The sequence below is a fragment of the Nicotiana attenuata genome, unplaced genomic scaffold, assembly GCF_001879085.1.
Source record: "Nicotiana attenuata strain UT unplaced genomic scaffold, NIATTr2, whole genome shotgun sequence".
NCBI lineage: Eukaryota > Viridiplantae > Streptophyta > Magnoliopsida > Solanales > Solanaceae > Nicotiana > Nicotiana attenuata.
The window spans coordinates 46,045-62,179 of record NW_017671574.1 but is presented as its reverse complement, the minus strand read 5'-3'; the positions used below and the strand labels follow the sequence as shown (position 1 = coordinate 62,179).

The following is a 16,135-nucleotide window of genomic DNA, read 5'->3' as shown; positions in this document are numbered from 1 at the left end:
AATTATTTAGAAGGTTTAAATGTTAAGATTATTTACATATAATTCAAATAACTCAGATATTTAACATGGTTAATGTCAAATATCAAAATGGAGTAAAAACAAATTCACTAGCTAAAGAATTTTTTATATTTTTAGATAGCCAACTAAAATGAGTTTTGAATTAACAATAGTATTTTCAATTACATTATTATAAAAATAATTATTATTGAAAAATAATGTTTTAAAAATTGAAATTTTAAGAAAGAAATATTTTTTAAGAGATATCAACACACCAAATAGAGTTCAAGTAGTAGTAAAAGACTTAAGTCTTATCCAAAGAGTTATTCATTGTCTTAATATTTGATTGTTTTGCCATAAATATGAGTTATTATTTTGCTTCTTGATAATTTTTAGGATCCAATGACCCCGGCAAGAATGGTATCAAAAAATAAAAATAGAAGAAATGGTTAATTTTTTCATGTAGTTAATATCCAGTGATTATCTATATTTACTGAGAAAGTATAAATTTTAAGATTATTTACATACAATTCAACTAACTTAAATATTTGACATGATTAGGGTGCGTGCATCAGCGCGGGTACTAATACTAGTAACCCTAAAAAGAGAAAAATTGCTAGCAGTAGGAATCACTTTCTTGCAAATCCAAATTAATCGGACAATGAAATACGCACACCAAATATAGATTTGTCATTTCAATTTTTTAATAAGTGGGACCATTAGGCATTAGCCATTTAAATGAGGTGTTAGGCTGGCCCAATAGAAGCCACACTCTGAATTCACTATCCAAAACATAAGGAGACTCTCACCCAATGGCAACTAATACTCTAATTTCAGCATCCTCCCCTTCACCCACTATGGCTTCTTCTCTCACCGGCGCCGCCTCTCGTTTCCTCCCCTCCGCCACCATCGCCGCCACCTCCTCCTCCGCCACCACCAGGCTTTCCCTCTCTTCTTCTTCTCCTTCCCTCAAATGCCTCCAATCCTCCCCTCTCCTTTCTCACATCTTCCGCTACCAGGTTCGAAGTTAGATGCTCTTCTTTTGTCGTATTTTTTCTGGATTTTCGTTATAATTTTATTTTTCCTTATTGTAGAAGCGATCCTTGGTCGGAACATCATCTAGTGGAAGATTCAGCACGTTAGCCTCGCCGAAATGCGCCGCGTCTGATCCTGATCAGTTGAAAAGTGCGAGAGAGGACATCAAAGAGCTGTTGAAAAGCACGTTTTGTCATCCTATTTTGGTAATTTTACACTTACATGCTCACTATCACTTTTTTGCTTACTGGTGTTTGACTGGGTACAGACTTGTGATCTAAATAAGCTTGTGTGCCCTAGATCATACTCCCTCTGTCTCACTTATGAAACTTGTGACCTTAAATATGTTATGACATTTGTGTAGCTATAAAACTTTTCAAACTTTTAGGATTAAAAATATCAAAGCATATGCGAGGCTATATAAAATTCTCATTGAAAAAATATAGAAAATGTGTCATTCTCTTTGCAATGGACAAATAAAGAAATAATTTCAAACAAAGTGGAACTGAGGAGGTATACAAAATGAGAAGTTATAAAAACGTGTCAATTCTTTTTCGACAGACTAAAAAGGAAATGAACTTTAGCTGAAATATTTTTAACGCTTAAAAATGGTTCCAGGTTCGATTGGGCTGGCATGATGCTGGAACTTATAACAAGAATATAGAGGAGTGGCCACAACGAGGTGGAGCTAATGGAAGCTTAAGATTTGAAGTTGAACTAAAACATGGAGCAAATGCTGGTAACATTCTTCATTTTGTTACCTTTTTTTGGCTCACTTTCTAATTTTTCAGCTGACAATTAAGCCTGCAATTTCAGGACTTGTAAATGCACTGAAACTTCTCCAGCCAATCAAAGACAAGTATGCTAATGTGACATATGCTGACTTATTTCAGTTGGCCAGTGCAACTGCCATTGAGGTCATTAGTTACTTCTGGTTCTTTTTCTTTTTAATGTTAGCTTGAAAGTTAAAATTCAATCACTTGATTTTTCTACTTTTCAAACTTATAGGAGGCTGGAGGACCAAAACTTCCCATGAAATATGGGAGAGTAGACGTTTCTGCGCCCGAGGAATGCCCAGAAGAGGGAAGGCTTCCTGGTGAGAGATTCTTAGCTGTCATCTATTTTTCTTTTGTACATCATGATTTTCTGCAGCTTAGCTTATCATGCATGGAAACTACTGGGCAAGATATGTTGAATGAACTTTATCCCTGTGTATAGTATTTAGAGCCCGTTTGGATTGGCTTAAAAAAAGTAGCTTTTCAGCAGAAATAGCTTTTAAGCCAAAAAGCAGTAAGTTGGGATTGCCCAGCTTATTGCTTTTGGCTTGTTTTAAGCAGTTTTTAACTTATTTTAAGCACTTTTTGACTTTGCCAAACACTGAAAAAAGCTAAAAAGAGCTTCAAAGCTGATTTGACCAGCTTAAAAGCCAATCCAAACACCCTCTTAATAGACTCCTGCAGAGTCAACCACTTCATCTAAAGCTATCTTGCTCTTATCCTCTTTGAAACATGGTGATTAGTGAAGTTCAATTGTTTTGCACTAGGTTGAGTTTGGTACGAGGTCGTGTAAAACTTTTTTCTTTTATTTGAAGTTCATCAAATCCTGGAAATTAAAGAAGAGTGTACATCTGCTATTTAATGTAATTAAAAAAAAATGGATCACCTGGGTGGATGAAGAGGTTCGAACGAAGGAGCTATACCTAGGTCTTTGCTGACACCTCGGGTTAGACCACATTACCTTGCTGATGCAAGGGAAACGGCAACACCCTGCTAAATTTGTATAAGCCAAAATTAAGTGGTCGAATCGCAAAGGTGTGTAGCCAACATTTCTTCAATTTAAATCTAAGTGTATGCTTCAAAAAATACATCAGTAAACTTGAATGCGCACGACTTAATTTGTGATCCTCAGGACCCGCTAAACACCATATAAATGCTTCTGATGTATCCGCCTTTTCTTTTGATAACTGAGTAATTTTTGAGGGCCAGTGTCGAATGGTTCAAAACTCGATGGGCCCTCTAACTTCTCCAAGTAAATTGCAGGCTTTTGTCTGTAGCGGCTTTCGAACCGAGACATGTGCCTAACTCATACATCGCATGTTGTACTCTTACCATTAGACCAAGGTTTTGGGGATCTAACGCGTTCACTTCATAAGACAAATCTTCATCACATCACTACACATGCAACTTAAAATTTACAATGCCATTTATTATCATATTGCATTGTTGCATTACTTCCAATCCCGCGCTACAAGAAATTTTGATGTCATCCAATTCTTGTTAGCTTGGAATAGCACCCTACCATTGGACAAATTTAAGGAGTTATAGTTGTTAGAGTCCTACATCGGGTGGGATAGGGTTATTTGTCAACTTATATGATCTTGGACAATCCTCACCTCATGAGCTAGTTGTTGGGGTTGAGTTAGGTCCAAGGTCCATTTTGTTACACGGTATCAAAGCTAGACCCATTTCTATTCTTGGTATATCCAATGTTGGACTCCCATATTATGTCGTCCACGATTCAGATGTCCCCGGAGTTTTAGAGTCCCACATCAGTGTGGGATGGAGTTGTTTGCCTCCTTATATGATCTTGAGCAATCCTCACATCATAAGCTAGCTTTTGAGTTGAGTTAGGCCCAAGGTCCAATTCTTAACAATAGCATATGGTCATCTAAATCTGGCATTCTTTTAGGGCATAACATGTGTCTAGTCTGTAACTTTGGGAGAAAAAAGAAGTCTTTGTCTGTTGAAATGAAGTTATACTTTTCATCTTGCAATTGTTAAATACTGGTATAGACAATGTTTTAAAACCTTACTTTTTCAAAAGGAAAAACAAAACAGGTATACTTAAAAGCTAGATTTCACTGGGTAAGGATCCTCTTCTATTTCTTTTGTGCCAAACAGGCTGCTTTAATTTTGATCATGTTATTTTTTCTTAGAATCTTATATAATGCTTTACCTTACTCGCCTGAATGTTTCGGTCAGATTATTCAGCTTCCAACTGAAGCAGATCCCTGTATGCCCAGTTGCAGTATGTTGTATGTCTTAGATGGTCTACCATGACTTTCTTTTTCTAATCCTTCATATTGAAGAGTCTAACCTTCTGCATTGCATCTAATAGTCTCCTATTGCAAAATTATCCTCCATTTGCTTTGGTATATATAACTAACTTAATCTTATTGATTAGATGCTGGTCCTCCTTCCCCTGCTTCTCATTTACGAGATGTTTTCTACAGAATGGGGCTAAACGATAAGGTAACACTCGTCAATGTTGTTCTCTAGTTCGTCTCACTAATGATTCAAGTTCCCTTTGCTCTAGCCATGTATGCTTCTCACTGGTGAGCTTTTTGTTTCTAGGAAATTGTTGCACTTTCTGGGGCACACACTTTGGGGAGATCCAGACCAGAGCGTAGTGGTTGGGGCAAGCCAGAAACAAAATACACGGTAGTCATTTCCTCATGCTACTTTATATTATCATTAACTGTAAATGGTTGTGCTTTTCGGGTGTTTTTTTCAAATTTCCATTTGGAATTATTTATTTTTTCAGCTATAAGTTTAGTCTAGAGAGAAGACTGACCAATTGAGGATCATCTCAATAAAAAGCATGTTGCAGAACTCAAAATGCTTCTTTGTACTATACCTTTCTCAAAAAAAAAAAAAAAAAAAAAAGCTTCTTTGTATTAATGCAAGTGCAAAGATGGGCTGGTTGTGTACAGGGGCGGAGCTATAGTAGTGGGTGCGGGTTCGGGCGAACCCAGTGACTTTTTTCGGAACCCTGTATTTGTATTGAAAAATTTACTACATCTATATGTATATGTATATATATATATATATATATATATATATATATATATATATATATATATATATATATATATATATATATATATATCATTCCGAACCCAGTAGCAAAGCGTGTTTGGGTTCAATGGTTAGGGTTGTGGGTTCAACTAGAAAAGATGTGGGTTTGATTCCCTTCAAAGCAATGTTTTATTTCTTTGCTTTTTACATTATTTGTTTTAGAAATCACAAACGACGACGTTTCCTTCTAAAAAACATAAGAAGTTAGAACGTTTCTCTAAACAGAGACTAACCTAACATATTTTCTTTTAATAAATAAAACATAAAAATGTTTTCTTTCTAATAAACAAAAGAACAGAAGCCTTCCAACTCCAAACAACAAACCTCAATTCCCAAATCAAAAAAAAAAAAAAAAAACTAGGGTTCTGCTCTGCCTCTGTTGATCCACAATCGCTGCTACCACAATATGCCGGATGCCCTCTAAATCTCTGCTGTGTGCTCTTTCTCCCTTAGAAGTTAGACCATTCTTCCTTCTTCAATTTTTCTGTTCTGATTTTGTGTTCATGTTTTTCTCTTAGTGATCCACTGGTCCTAATTTCTTGTTTTTAGTTTTTTAGTGAGACCAACTTGCATTTTCATGGGTAGTACTTAGAGATAAAATTATCATTATATTTTATATAATAAATGTGTATTTGCAAACAAATGGAAAGCTGTATCACTATTCGGATCATTAGCCTTTTAACCTCTGAAGAAACAGAAGATCTGTAACCATTGCCTGTGATGAAAACGGAAAGAAATGAACCTCTCCTTTGTAGTAACAGTAAAATCTATCAGCTTTTCCTTTCTCATCACTGTTTCTTGGTATTAGACCTTGTTACTAAACCTGATGTCGGAATGCTAGAATTTATAACCCACTACGTTCGAAACCTGGCTCCGCTTCTGGTTGTGTATGAATTATTATATTTACACCCTTATGAAACATTTGGACTTTGTTATCAAAACTCTTTCTTCCTTAAATTATGAACTACTGAGGGCTGTGTAATTGGAACCTAAATTCTTATATTTTCTAATACAATAAGGTTAGTCTTTTGCACTCCACATCTCTGTTGTTCAGTCACTTAATATTAGTTCTCATGTATTTGGTCTTGATTTTTTGACTCTATGGTCTGTACTATGGTGCTTTTGTTTCTTTACAAATCTTGATAAAAACCAGATATCTGCTGCTAGCCTCTGTGCAAAGATCCAGTTATAATAGTTTCTTGCATATTAACAACTCTGGGTTTTTGAGCTGATTTATTCTGCATTGCAGAAAGATGGTCCAGGAAACCCTGGAGGACAATCGTGGACTGTGCAGTGGTTGAAGTTTGACAATTCCTACTTTAAGGTGCCATATGATGATAATTGATACACTGAAGTTTGATGAAACAGGATGAGTTATTGCTTATTATTCTTTAATTTGAAATATTGTTAGGACATTAAAGAGAGAAGAGACGAAGATCTGCTAGTTTTGCCAACAGACGCGGCTCTTTTTGAAGATTCTTCATTTAAGGTGGAAAGGAGAGCACAGAATCATGAAATCTGTCAGTACAAACTTATTTTTCTATTCTAACAACTTACAAGCTTGCAGGAATATGCAGAGAAGTATGCCGTAAATCAAGATGTATTTTTCAAAGATTATGCGGAAGCCCATGCTAAACTGAGCAACCTTGGAGCCAAATTTGATCCTCCTGAGGTTTGTCAACAGAACTATTTTTGTCTGTTAATAAGATTATGCTTTTTGCATCCTATTTCTATATGCTGTAAGTCCACGCTCATCTTAAATTTTTATGAGGTAGCTGGATGCGCAATTTTCACCGATTTTTCATTGGTTACTATTTGTATGAAATCTAAATAGATGTTCTTGTGGCTTTATGAGCTCCTTGTGCCTCCTACCGTCTATTTTTGCTGTCTAGCACACGTAAATATGGCGGCCTGACTAGTAATATAGTACGAATGCTACTACCATTCCACAAAGAATTTGCACTAATCACTTGTTAAATATCAATATAGTAACTACTTTAATTTGTTCAGGCAATCTAGCTTTGACTAAAATGTTAAATTAACCAAGGATAAATCTACGGATGAACTGAAGATGACGTAAAAATTATGGAATTTGCTCGAGCGTGAAGGCCTAGGACTAGATTTCTCTTAATACTTCATTCAACCAAATGCATCCCTTAAACCATACTTTTGTGAGTTGAGTTATTAACCTAGGATAGTGGAGAATAATGATGAAGAGAACCCATTGTATTAAACCCAGTTGGTGGTTATATAAGGCAGACTAGGTATGCTCCTATCACAAATCAACTCACCTATTAAGTGCATTGGACTTATGGTATTCAATCCTAGTCAGAACTAGGTTCCTTTCTCTGAGTTCAAACTAAAGTTTCCGAATAAATCCAGTTGGTCGCCAATCAATTAAAAGAATCAAGTACAAGATTGAATAACTAACTCAGTATGCATTAAGGATAAGAAAGAATGTCAGATTCCATTATATTTTTAGTTCATAACAAAACTCAAAAACACCAAGTAGATATCCGTAATTATACCTAAAGCACCAAGAAAATAGAGAAAAAGAAGCAAAACTCTGTCAAAGATGACTTCTTTTCAAAAATTCCTTTCTTCGCACTTCAATTCCTTGCCAAAATATTCTCTGTAAGCTCCTGCTTGAAATTCTCTTTATATAAGTAATGGAACGGCAACTTAGAAAATTAGAAACACAGAGAAGCACCTGACGCTAAAGTTTGAGGTCCTAACTGTTGCCTAAAACTTCGTAGCCTGAATTTTGACTACCACCAATTGCTTCTGTAGTGCCTAGGCACTGATTTTAAGAGAGCATTTTGAAGTTGTGCTGCACCTAGCTGCTAGCCTTCTGCTAACAGTATACACCTCCAGTACTTTTTACCACATGTATCTGTAGGGCTGTCCAATTGACAAATCATTTGACGACATGCATCTGTAGGGGTGTCCAACTGATAATCCATTTAAAAATAAAATCTAGGTCCTGAGCTCACAATATGGCTTAGTAAACCCTCATAGATACACATTAGTAAATTCTTGAAGTTAGAGTTAAAATGCAACTTGATTATAGCATGCTTAACATGCTGCAGAATGTGAACTTGGTCGGAGAAACCTATGAAATGCCCTGAACTTGGTCCGTATGTATATAAAATCAACTTATTATATGTCTCGCTTACATGAGTACCTGCAGCTCTTGCACTTTTTCTCTAGTCCTATTTTCAAGGGTCAACCTTACTATACCTGAGCATGTGTCACTTCAAGCCTTTCTACTGATCTGAGAATATCTTGGCAAACCAACTCTAAGATGTCTTCCGTACTATTCATTCATCTGACTGTAAACTAAGGCCACTTCTGATTCTGAACATTTTTTTGGCATTGATTCTGCACTATGTTCTTCATTAATCATTCAACATTCTTTCATTTCCATGCAAAACTCATATCTTTCCGGTATACTTTCATCCACTCCACCAATTCAGATATGCCCCGTAGCTTAGCAATATTTTTAATCAATTCCATGATAAATAATATTTTCTCACTCCACCTCCTCAAATAATCCGGTTTTTCCTCCACGATGGTAAGGGCCAAGGATCTACTATTTAAGCACCAACCATTGTGCAACTTGTTGACTAAAATATTAGCAAATGTATGGTGACTAGAGAGAGAATGATATGTATTGAATTTCTTGACAGGGTTTCTCAATAGACAATACTCCTACACAAGGTCAGCCAGAGAAGTTTGTGGCAGCAAAATACTCAACCGGAAAGGTAAATCTAAATTTCTTTATTACTTTTCCTTCCGTTAATTAGTCAAATTTTCACACTTGCATTTTAATTCCTGGAGAGATGTGTACATGTTTAAATTTTACCTTTTCTGGTTGCTGCAGGATTAAATACAACTTATCGTCTTTAGTTCTGCCGTTTGTTTTAATTTGCCAAGATCAAGCTATTACCAAAATTTTGCTCTCAAAAATAAAATTTGGTAGCCTAATGAAGGAGAAATAAATTCAACGAGTATTGCCTATTTGAATTGCAGAGAGAGCTCTCGGATGCTATGAAACAAAAGATTCGAGCAGAATATGAAGGTTTTGGGGGGAGCGCAGATAAGCCTCTCCCAACAAACTATTTTCTCAATATCATGATTGTGATTGGTGTTTTGGCAATTGTGACATCTTTGCTTGGAAACTGAGATGGCTTTGGTTTGATCTTGTAGATATTTTGAGTACTTTGTATCGGCATTATTGAGAATGAAAATTTTGACAGTCATATATGCAAAATTTGAAATTTTCACTGCTATTCTGTCAATTTTGTCACTCATTACCAAAAAAAAAAAATTGTCACACTGTGCTTTGTGCCTTGCAATTCTGTCATAACAGGAGAAGCTGCTGCTATTCAACCTTGACCACTTGTGTGGTTCGGTGACTTTGCATATGGAATTTCTGTGGAAATTCTTGTTTGGAGTGTTCCTATTATCTTCTTATATTGTTAAGATCATCTTCAACGTTATTAAGAGCACACAAAATGTGAAAAATAATTTCTTCTCTTTTAGATTTCAGAAGGAAATTTAAAAAAGAAAGTTAAGAATAATTTTTGCTGTAAGAGCTCGCAATTTAGATATTTTACAAATCCTAAACACATACCATGACCGATTAGCCAAAATGAGACAATCTTTTGGTCCAAGTACTTTTTTTTTTTGAAATATTAGGTCATATTGTATAGTTAACGTACTTATGTGTACACTCTTGAAGTTACTAACCATTGGTTAATGCAACATTGTGAAAATATGAACATAGGATTAATAACTTGTTAGTGTTTTAAGTTAAATCCATATCTCTCATTCTGTTGCATTCAATTCGTTACCCTTTTTTCCAAAAAATGAAGAAGGAACAATTACCTTTAGTATCAGCTTTATTCTCATAAATTATGTGAAGTGAAGCTTTGCTTGCACGGGCCCTAACATGCGTTATCTTTACATACACAACTTCCTGGATTTACTATTTAATTTTTTCATCGATATACATAGATTATACATATATTATATATTTATCGCCTAGTTTAGTTTAAACACTTGAGTGGGCAGCTATTTATGTTAAGTTCTTCTTTATTTTTCTACAGCTAAAACGATCTTTCAACATGTTTTTTCTTTATAAATTGAGGCTCTTCTTTCGCTATATACTTCTAAAGAGTTACTACTATCATTTACATCCAAGATCACACTGTTAACGGCAAAAGAAAGACTTCAGAAATTGTTCCATGTTTTTTCTACAATATGTCCAAACATGCAACAAGGAGTATCCTTTCATTTTCATCGAAAAGTATTAGAAAGCTTAAAGTTTTTTTTCCCCTTTTCCCTTAAAAATATATGTGTAAAATGAATCATTTTTGTTGTTTCAGCTGAACGTGTAATAAAACATTGAAGAATCCATTTTTTAATAAAAGTATTCAATACCCAGCTATGAAATTGTCATTAGGCTACAATTTTCAATTATATTATGCAAAGAAAAGCAAGTATAAGCTACATGTTCAGATAACTTATTTAAAAATAAAACTCCAAAATAAATGCATATTATTTTTTAAAATAAAAGAATATTCTTATGATTGTGATATCTAAAATTATAAATTTTTAAAAGGTATTTTGATGTGGTGGAAGAACGGGCATGTAGTGTCCCAATTTTTTTTTGAAACGTTATAAGGCCATTAGAGGCTCGACTTGTGCTAATTATATTAATTTGTGTGCAGGTTTTGATTTAATAATACAAAGAAATATCTCATGATCATGATAGTAAATGTACGAGGTGTATTTGAAATGATATAGGGTTTAAGAAGAGTCGTTAGGACTAGTCGAGTTGGAAACTACATGATAGATTAAAGTTTCAAAGGAGCACACACAAAGCCTAACTTTAAACATACATAACTTAACATTTATAAGGTTTTATATGGATTTCTATCTATCACATTAAAGCTATTTGAGTCTAGTTTCACCGGTTCAACTCATTCGTTATTTAACCATTCCTACAAGGAGTTATGACATTTTTAATGAAGATTGTGCGAAAGTAAAGTTGGTCACCTAGATGGGTGAGGCGCGCCCTGTAGTGCCCATTCCAGAAGTGATTTTTGGGCCATTGTCGTAGGCACCGCGGGGCGCCACCTTGGACAATCACCTGGGCCTTTAAAAACCAAGCCGGGATAGCTCATTTGGGTTCCAAAAATGATCTAACTGTTGAGGAACTCTCAACCTAAATTCTCCTAGGCTTCAACGCACATAACAAGGTAAGTTTTATGGATGGTTTTAAGCTAAATACAAGTATTTAACATTATTGAACTGTCCTAAATCATATGAATTTGTCTTAGATTTAAGAATCATCCAAAAAGCACAGGGTTTATGAAGTTTCAACTCCAAAAAGTAATTCTAATGCTTCAAACTCGTTTTTTATGAGTAGTTAAAAGTATTTGTAGTATTTGTTGCAAGTTTTAATGGTTGAAAGGTTGGATTCTAAGCTTCTCGTTCATGGAATGAATAGTGTTCTTTGAAAATGAGGGAGAAGATGAGTAGTATTCATGGCGATAAATTGAGGAATGCAATGAACTTATTGAGTTAATTGTTAGCTAAATTAGAAGGTGGACAACTAAGTATTCACTAAGTTTGAATATTTTGGAAATATTTTAAGGAAGATAATGAATAGTGACTTGGCGGTATTAAAAAATTAATATAGTATCATTAATGACTCCGGTTGAATATTAAATGATAAGCGTGTGTCACGACCTAAAATCCCACCAAAGGTCGTCATGACATCTAACCTCCAAGATTAGGTAAGTCAACATGCTTTATAGATCCAATCGAATGAAATAAGATATACCATAATTGAAATAGCATAAATAACATAATAAATCTTCAACAATAGATAGCACAAGATATTACAACATCAAATCCCAAAAACTTGATAGTACCGAGTTATGAGTTCCAAAATGGTACAAGGAAAGCTTCTAAATAATACAATAACTATCCCAAAATAAGATAGGGGAAGGGGACTCCAAGTGTGTGCGGGTGATCATGCAACACTACCTTGAATCCTCTCTGTTAGCTACAAGACTCACTCCTGAGATTCTATATCGCCAACACCCGGATCTGCACAAAAGAAATGTAGTATAAATACATGGTAACATGTACTCAGTAAGTATCAAGACTAACCTCGATGAAGTAGAGATGAGGTTCAAGTCATGTGATACTCACTAATCAAATAAATAGTGTAGTTTATATTAATTCACAATGAGAATATAACAAAAGATGCAATATCATCAAATATCAAATCAGGAGATATCAACTCAACATAGGTATTTCAATCTTGACCAACAAGTTATCAACAAATGACATAGGCATAAAGTAGCATGTTAGAATTTAACACAGAAACATATAGAATGTATAACAAGACATAAATGATTCACTCGCATAGACATAGCTTTCACACTTATGTTCAAAATTCACGATAATCGGATTCTATATCAGAATCAACCAACATCAGTCAACTTATCATAATCCGCATGTAAGCTATTAAGAGTGAAACATGAGAGGGCGACTGTGACGACCCAAAGGGTCATCACCTGTCTTTAATTGAATTCTGTATCTCCGAGGCATTGAAAACCTTATTTAGAGTCGCCTCGATTTGCGTGCGCAGTCCAGGCGCATAGCCGGAGAAGCTTAAATATGAAATTCTGTGAAAAATGCTAAGTTTTGATGTTAAAATGAATAAATTTGACCTTGATCAACGCTTTGGGTAAACGGACCCGGACCCATGATTTGACGGTCCCGGAGGGTCCGTAGGAAAATATGGGACTTGGGCGTATGCCCGGAATCGAATTCTGAGGTACCAAGCCCGAGAAATGAATTTTTTTGTAAAATTGTTTTCTGAAATTGTTTAAGGAAATTTGAAATGAAAATTGATTAGAACGTGTTGGTATCGGGCCCATATTTTGGTTCCGACGCCCGGTACAGGTCTTATATATGGTCTAAGTCATTCATGTGAAATTTGGTTGAAAACGGACGTCGTTTGACGTGATTCGGACCTAAATTGGAAAATTTGATGTTTTATGAAGTTTGAAAGAATTCTTGAATTTTGAGGTTTAATTCGATATTTATGATGTTAGTTTGGCGATTTGATCGCACGAATGAGTCTGTAGGATGTTATTGAGGTTGTGTGTATATTTGGTTTGGAGCCCCGAAGGCTCGGGTGAGTTTTGGATAGGCCACGGGTTGCATTTTTTGAACATAAAATTTGCTGGTATGACTGACCTGCAGGCTTCGCATTTGCGAAGCCTCGCAAATGCGAGTCATGCCTTGCAAATGCGAGACAACGCCTGGGCAGCCTTCTTCGCAAATGCGAAGATTTCCATCGCAAAAGCGATGCCCGCCAAAATCCTCAGACATCGCAAATGCGAAAGCTGGGAAATTATGAAGGGTTCGCATTTTGCGAACCCTGTTTCGCAATTCCCACACCTGAGAGGTCGGGGTTCGCAATTGCGAACCCATGTTCGCATTTCCCATATTAGAGACCTGCAATTTTACACTTAAACGATTTTGAACCCCATTTTTCATATTTTCTCAAACCCAAACACACTTAGGCGATTTTCCAAGAACAAGTCTTCTTCCAAATCGATTATACGAGCGAATTGGCGGTGGAATCAAGGGGTAAAGCTATATTTGAGACTTGAGTTGTGTTCAAGGCATCGAGGTAAGTGTCCGGTCTAACCCTAGCTTGAGGGATTAAGAGTTGAGTCATATTTGCTAATTGTTTCTTTTTGAGTACGACGTATAGGCATGGTGACGAGTATCTATGCGTTGGTCTCGAGCATGACCGTGAGTCTTAAATTGATAGTTGTAGTGTTCCTAAATGACATTTCGGATGCCTTAGTTGATGATTCTTGAAATTTCGTGAAGATTTAGTTTATTCTCGTGGACTTTATTTATGCTTGAGCATTGATACTAATTGGACTGAGTAGGAGTTGAGCTAAGATTGGTTATAGCTGGTTATCTCTTGCCGGGATGGTTGAATTGATATTGTTGTTCCCTTGCCTGGAAATTTCTATGTTGCTTTTGTTCCCTTACCGGGATTTTATTGTGATATTGTGTTGGATTATAGTGAAATGGGAGCGGGTGGTACGCCTACCACAAGTTATAATGAAATAGGAGCGGGTGGTACGCCTACCACGAGTTATGATGAAATGGGAGCGGGTGGTACGCCTAGCACGAGTTATGATGAAATGGGAGCGGGTGGTACGCCTACCACAAGATTTGATGAAATGGGAGCGGGTGGTACGCCTACCATGAGATATGAGAAATGGGATCGAGTTGCACGCCTGCAACGAGATCTGTACTGACAGTGAAATCCGCCTTTATTCTCCTTATCCGTGTTAGAGTTAAATTGTTGATTTTCCTTATTATTCTCTTGAAATTTTGCATTACCTGTTATCCCCGAAGCATGATCCCCTCCCCAGTTTTATCTTGTTTATCTTCTGTCTATCTTCCGTTGTATATGTATATGCAACTGCAAAGGTTTATCTGGAGTCTGGTCCTAGCCTCGTCACTACCTCGTCGGGGTTAGGCCAGGCACTTACCAGCACATGGAGTCGGTTGTGCTGATACTACACTCTGTACTCTTTTGCACAGATCCAGGCCCCGGACAGCAGTAGTAGCTTGGGAGCCAGCCTTCTGTCCACCGAGACTCCGAGGTAGCCTTGCACGCGTTCGCAGGCCCGGCGTCTCCTCTATCTTATATTTCATTCTGTTATCTCATGTTTTCGAGACAAACAGTGTTATATTTCTTTCACACGATTCTATTTAGTACTCTTAGTAGTCCGTGGATGATGTGACACCAGTTCTGGGTAGAGGCACATGTTGAATTCCGCATTATTGTTCAGCTTATTTAATTTAAGTCTTCCGCTTTAATTTCATATTTCGCTGTCATTTAAATATTTAACGCTTGTTGTTATGATTGATAAAAGGATTTAAAACGAAGTAGGTAGGAGTTTATGATTTGTGGCTTGCCTAGCTTCTACGAGTAGGCGCCATCAGGACCCTCGAGGGTGGGGAAATCCGGGTCGTGACAAGTTGGTATCAGAGCTCTAGGTTACACAGGTCTCACAATTCACGGACAAGCTCAGTAGAGTCTGAGGGATCGGTACGGAGACGTCTGTATTTATCCCCCAGAGGATATGGGGTTATGAAAACTTCACACTTGTTCTTTCCTGTCGTGCGGTTTTGTTTCTCAAATGCTAATCAAATTCCTACTCTGTTATTTCGCAGATGGCGAGAATACGCGCTTCCTCATGTACCGATCAGCAGCCCGAGCCCCCAGCAGCAGCTCCCACGAGGGGAAGAGGGCGAGGCCGAGGCCGTGCCAGAGGCCGAGGTAGGGGCAGAGCTCAGCCCCGAGCAGCAGCACCAGCAGCGGAGCCTCAGGTTGACTTTGATGATGAGGTTCCGACTCCAGCAGTTCCGGTAGGCCCAGCTCAAGTCCCAGAGGGGTTTATTGCCACCCCAGTTCTTCAGGATGCTCTGGTCCGTCTAGTGGGCCTCATGGAGAGTGTCACCAGGGCAGGTTTACTTCCTGTAGCACCAGCCGTCTCTCAGGCTGAAGGAGGAGCCCAGACTCCTGCTACTCGCACTCCGGAGCAGGTAGCTCCCCAGTTTCAGACTCCAGCAGCTCAGCCAGTTGGAGCGGTTCAGTCGGGTGTGGTAGCTCAGACCGGCGATGGTGCAGCCATGTCTGCCGATGCTTTGTGGAGATTGGACAGGTTTACCAAGCTCTTCACTACTACCTTTAGCGGTGCAGCTACCGAGGATCCCCAGGATTATCTGGACAGCTACCACGAGGTTTTTCGGAACATGGGGATTGTTGAGTCCAATGGGGTTGATTTTGCTACATTTCGCTTGTCTGGATCCGCCAAGACATGGTGGAGGGATTATTGCTTAGCTAGACCAGCAGGATCGCCAGCCTTGACCTGGGAGCAGTTCACACAACTATTTCTGGAGAAGTTTCTCCCTATTACACAGCGAGAGGCCTATCGGAGGCAGTTCGAGCGCCTTCAACAGGGATCCATGACTGTCACCCAGTACGAGACCAGGTTCATTGAGTTGGCTCGTCATGCTCTTATCATACTTCCCACTGAGAGGGAGAGAGTGAGACGGTTTATTGATGGACTCATTCAGCCGATTCGTCTCCAGATGGCTAGAGAGGCTGGGAGTGAGATATCCTT

General features: G+C 37.5%; 1 protein-coding gene across 2 annotated transcripts; it reads left to right on the top strand.

Moving 5' to 3' along the window:
* The first annotated feature begins 750 nt into the window (after positions 1–750).
* LOC109209066 (probable L-ascorbate peroxidase 6, chloroplastic) lies at positions 751–9,181 on the top strand. Of its 2 annotated transcripts, none has more exons than XM_019372235.1 (12): positions 751–1,016; positions 1,092–1,238; positions 1,651–1,771; positions 1,849–1,949; positions 2,041–2,128; positions 4,216–4,283; positions 4,386–4,472; positions 6,139–6,213; positions 6,301–6,378; positions 6,457–6,561; positions 8,579–8,653; positions 8,922–9,181. In XM_019372235.1, exons 1-12 carry the CDS (start codon positions 810–812, stop codon positions 9,072–9,074), a joined length of 1,305 nt encoding a protein of 434 aa, XP_019227780.1. In that variant the 5' UTR covers positions 751–809; the 3' UTR covers positions 9,075–9,181. The 2 variants fall into 2 exon arrangements, with proteins under 2 accessions (XP_019227780.1, XP_019227781.1); XM_019372236.1 differs by having other exon boundaries at positions 8,773–8,957.
* The last annotated feature ends 6,954 nt before the right edge of the window (positions 9,182–16,135 follow it).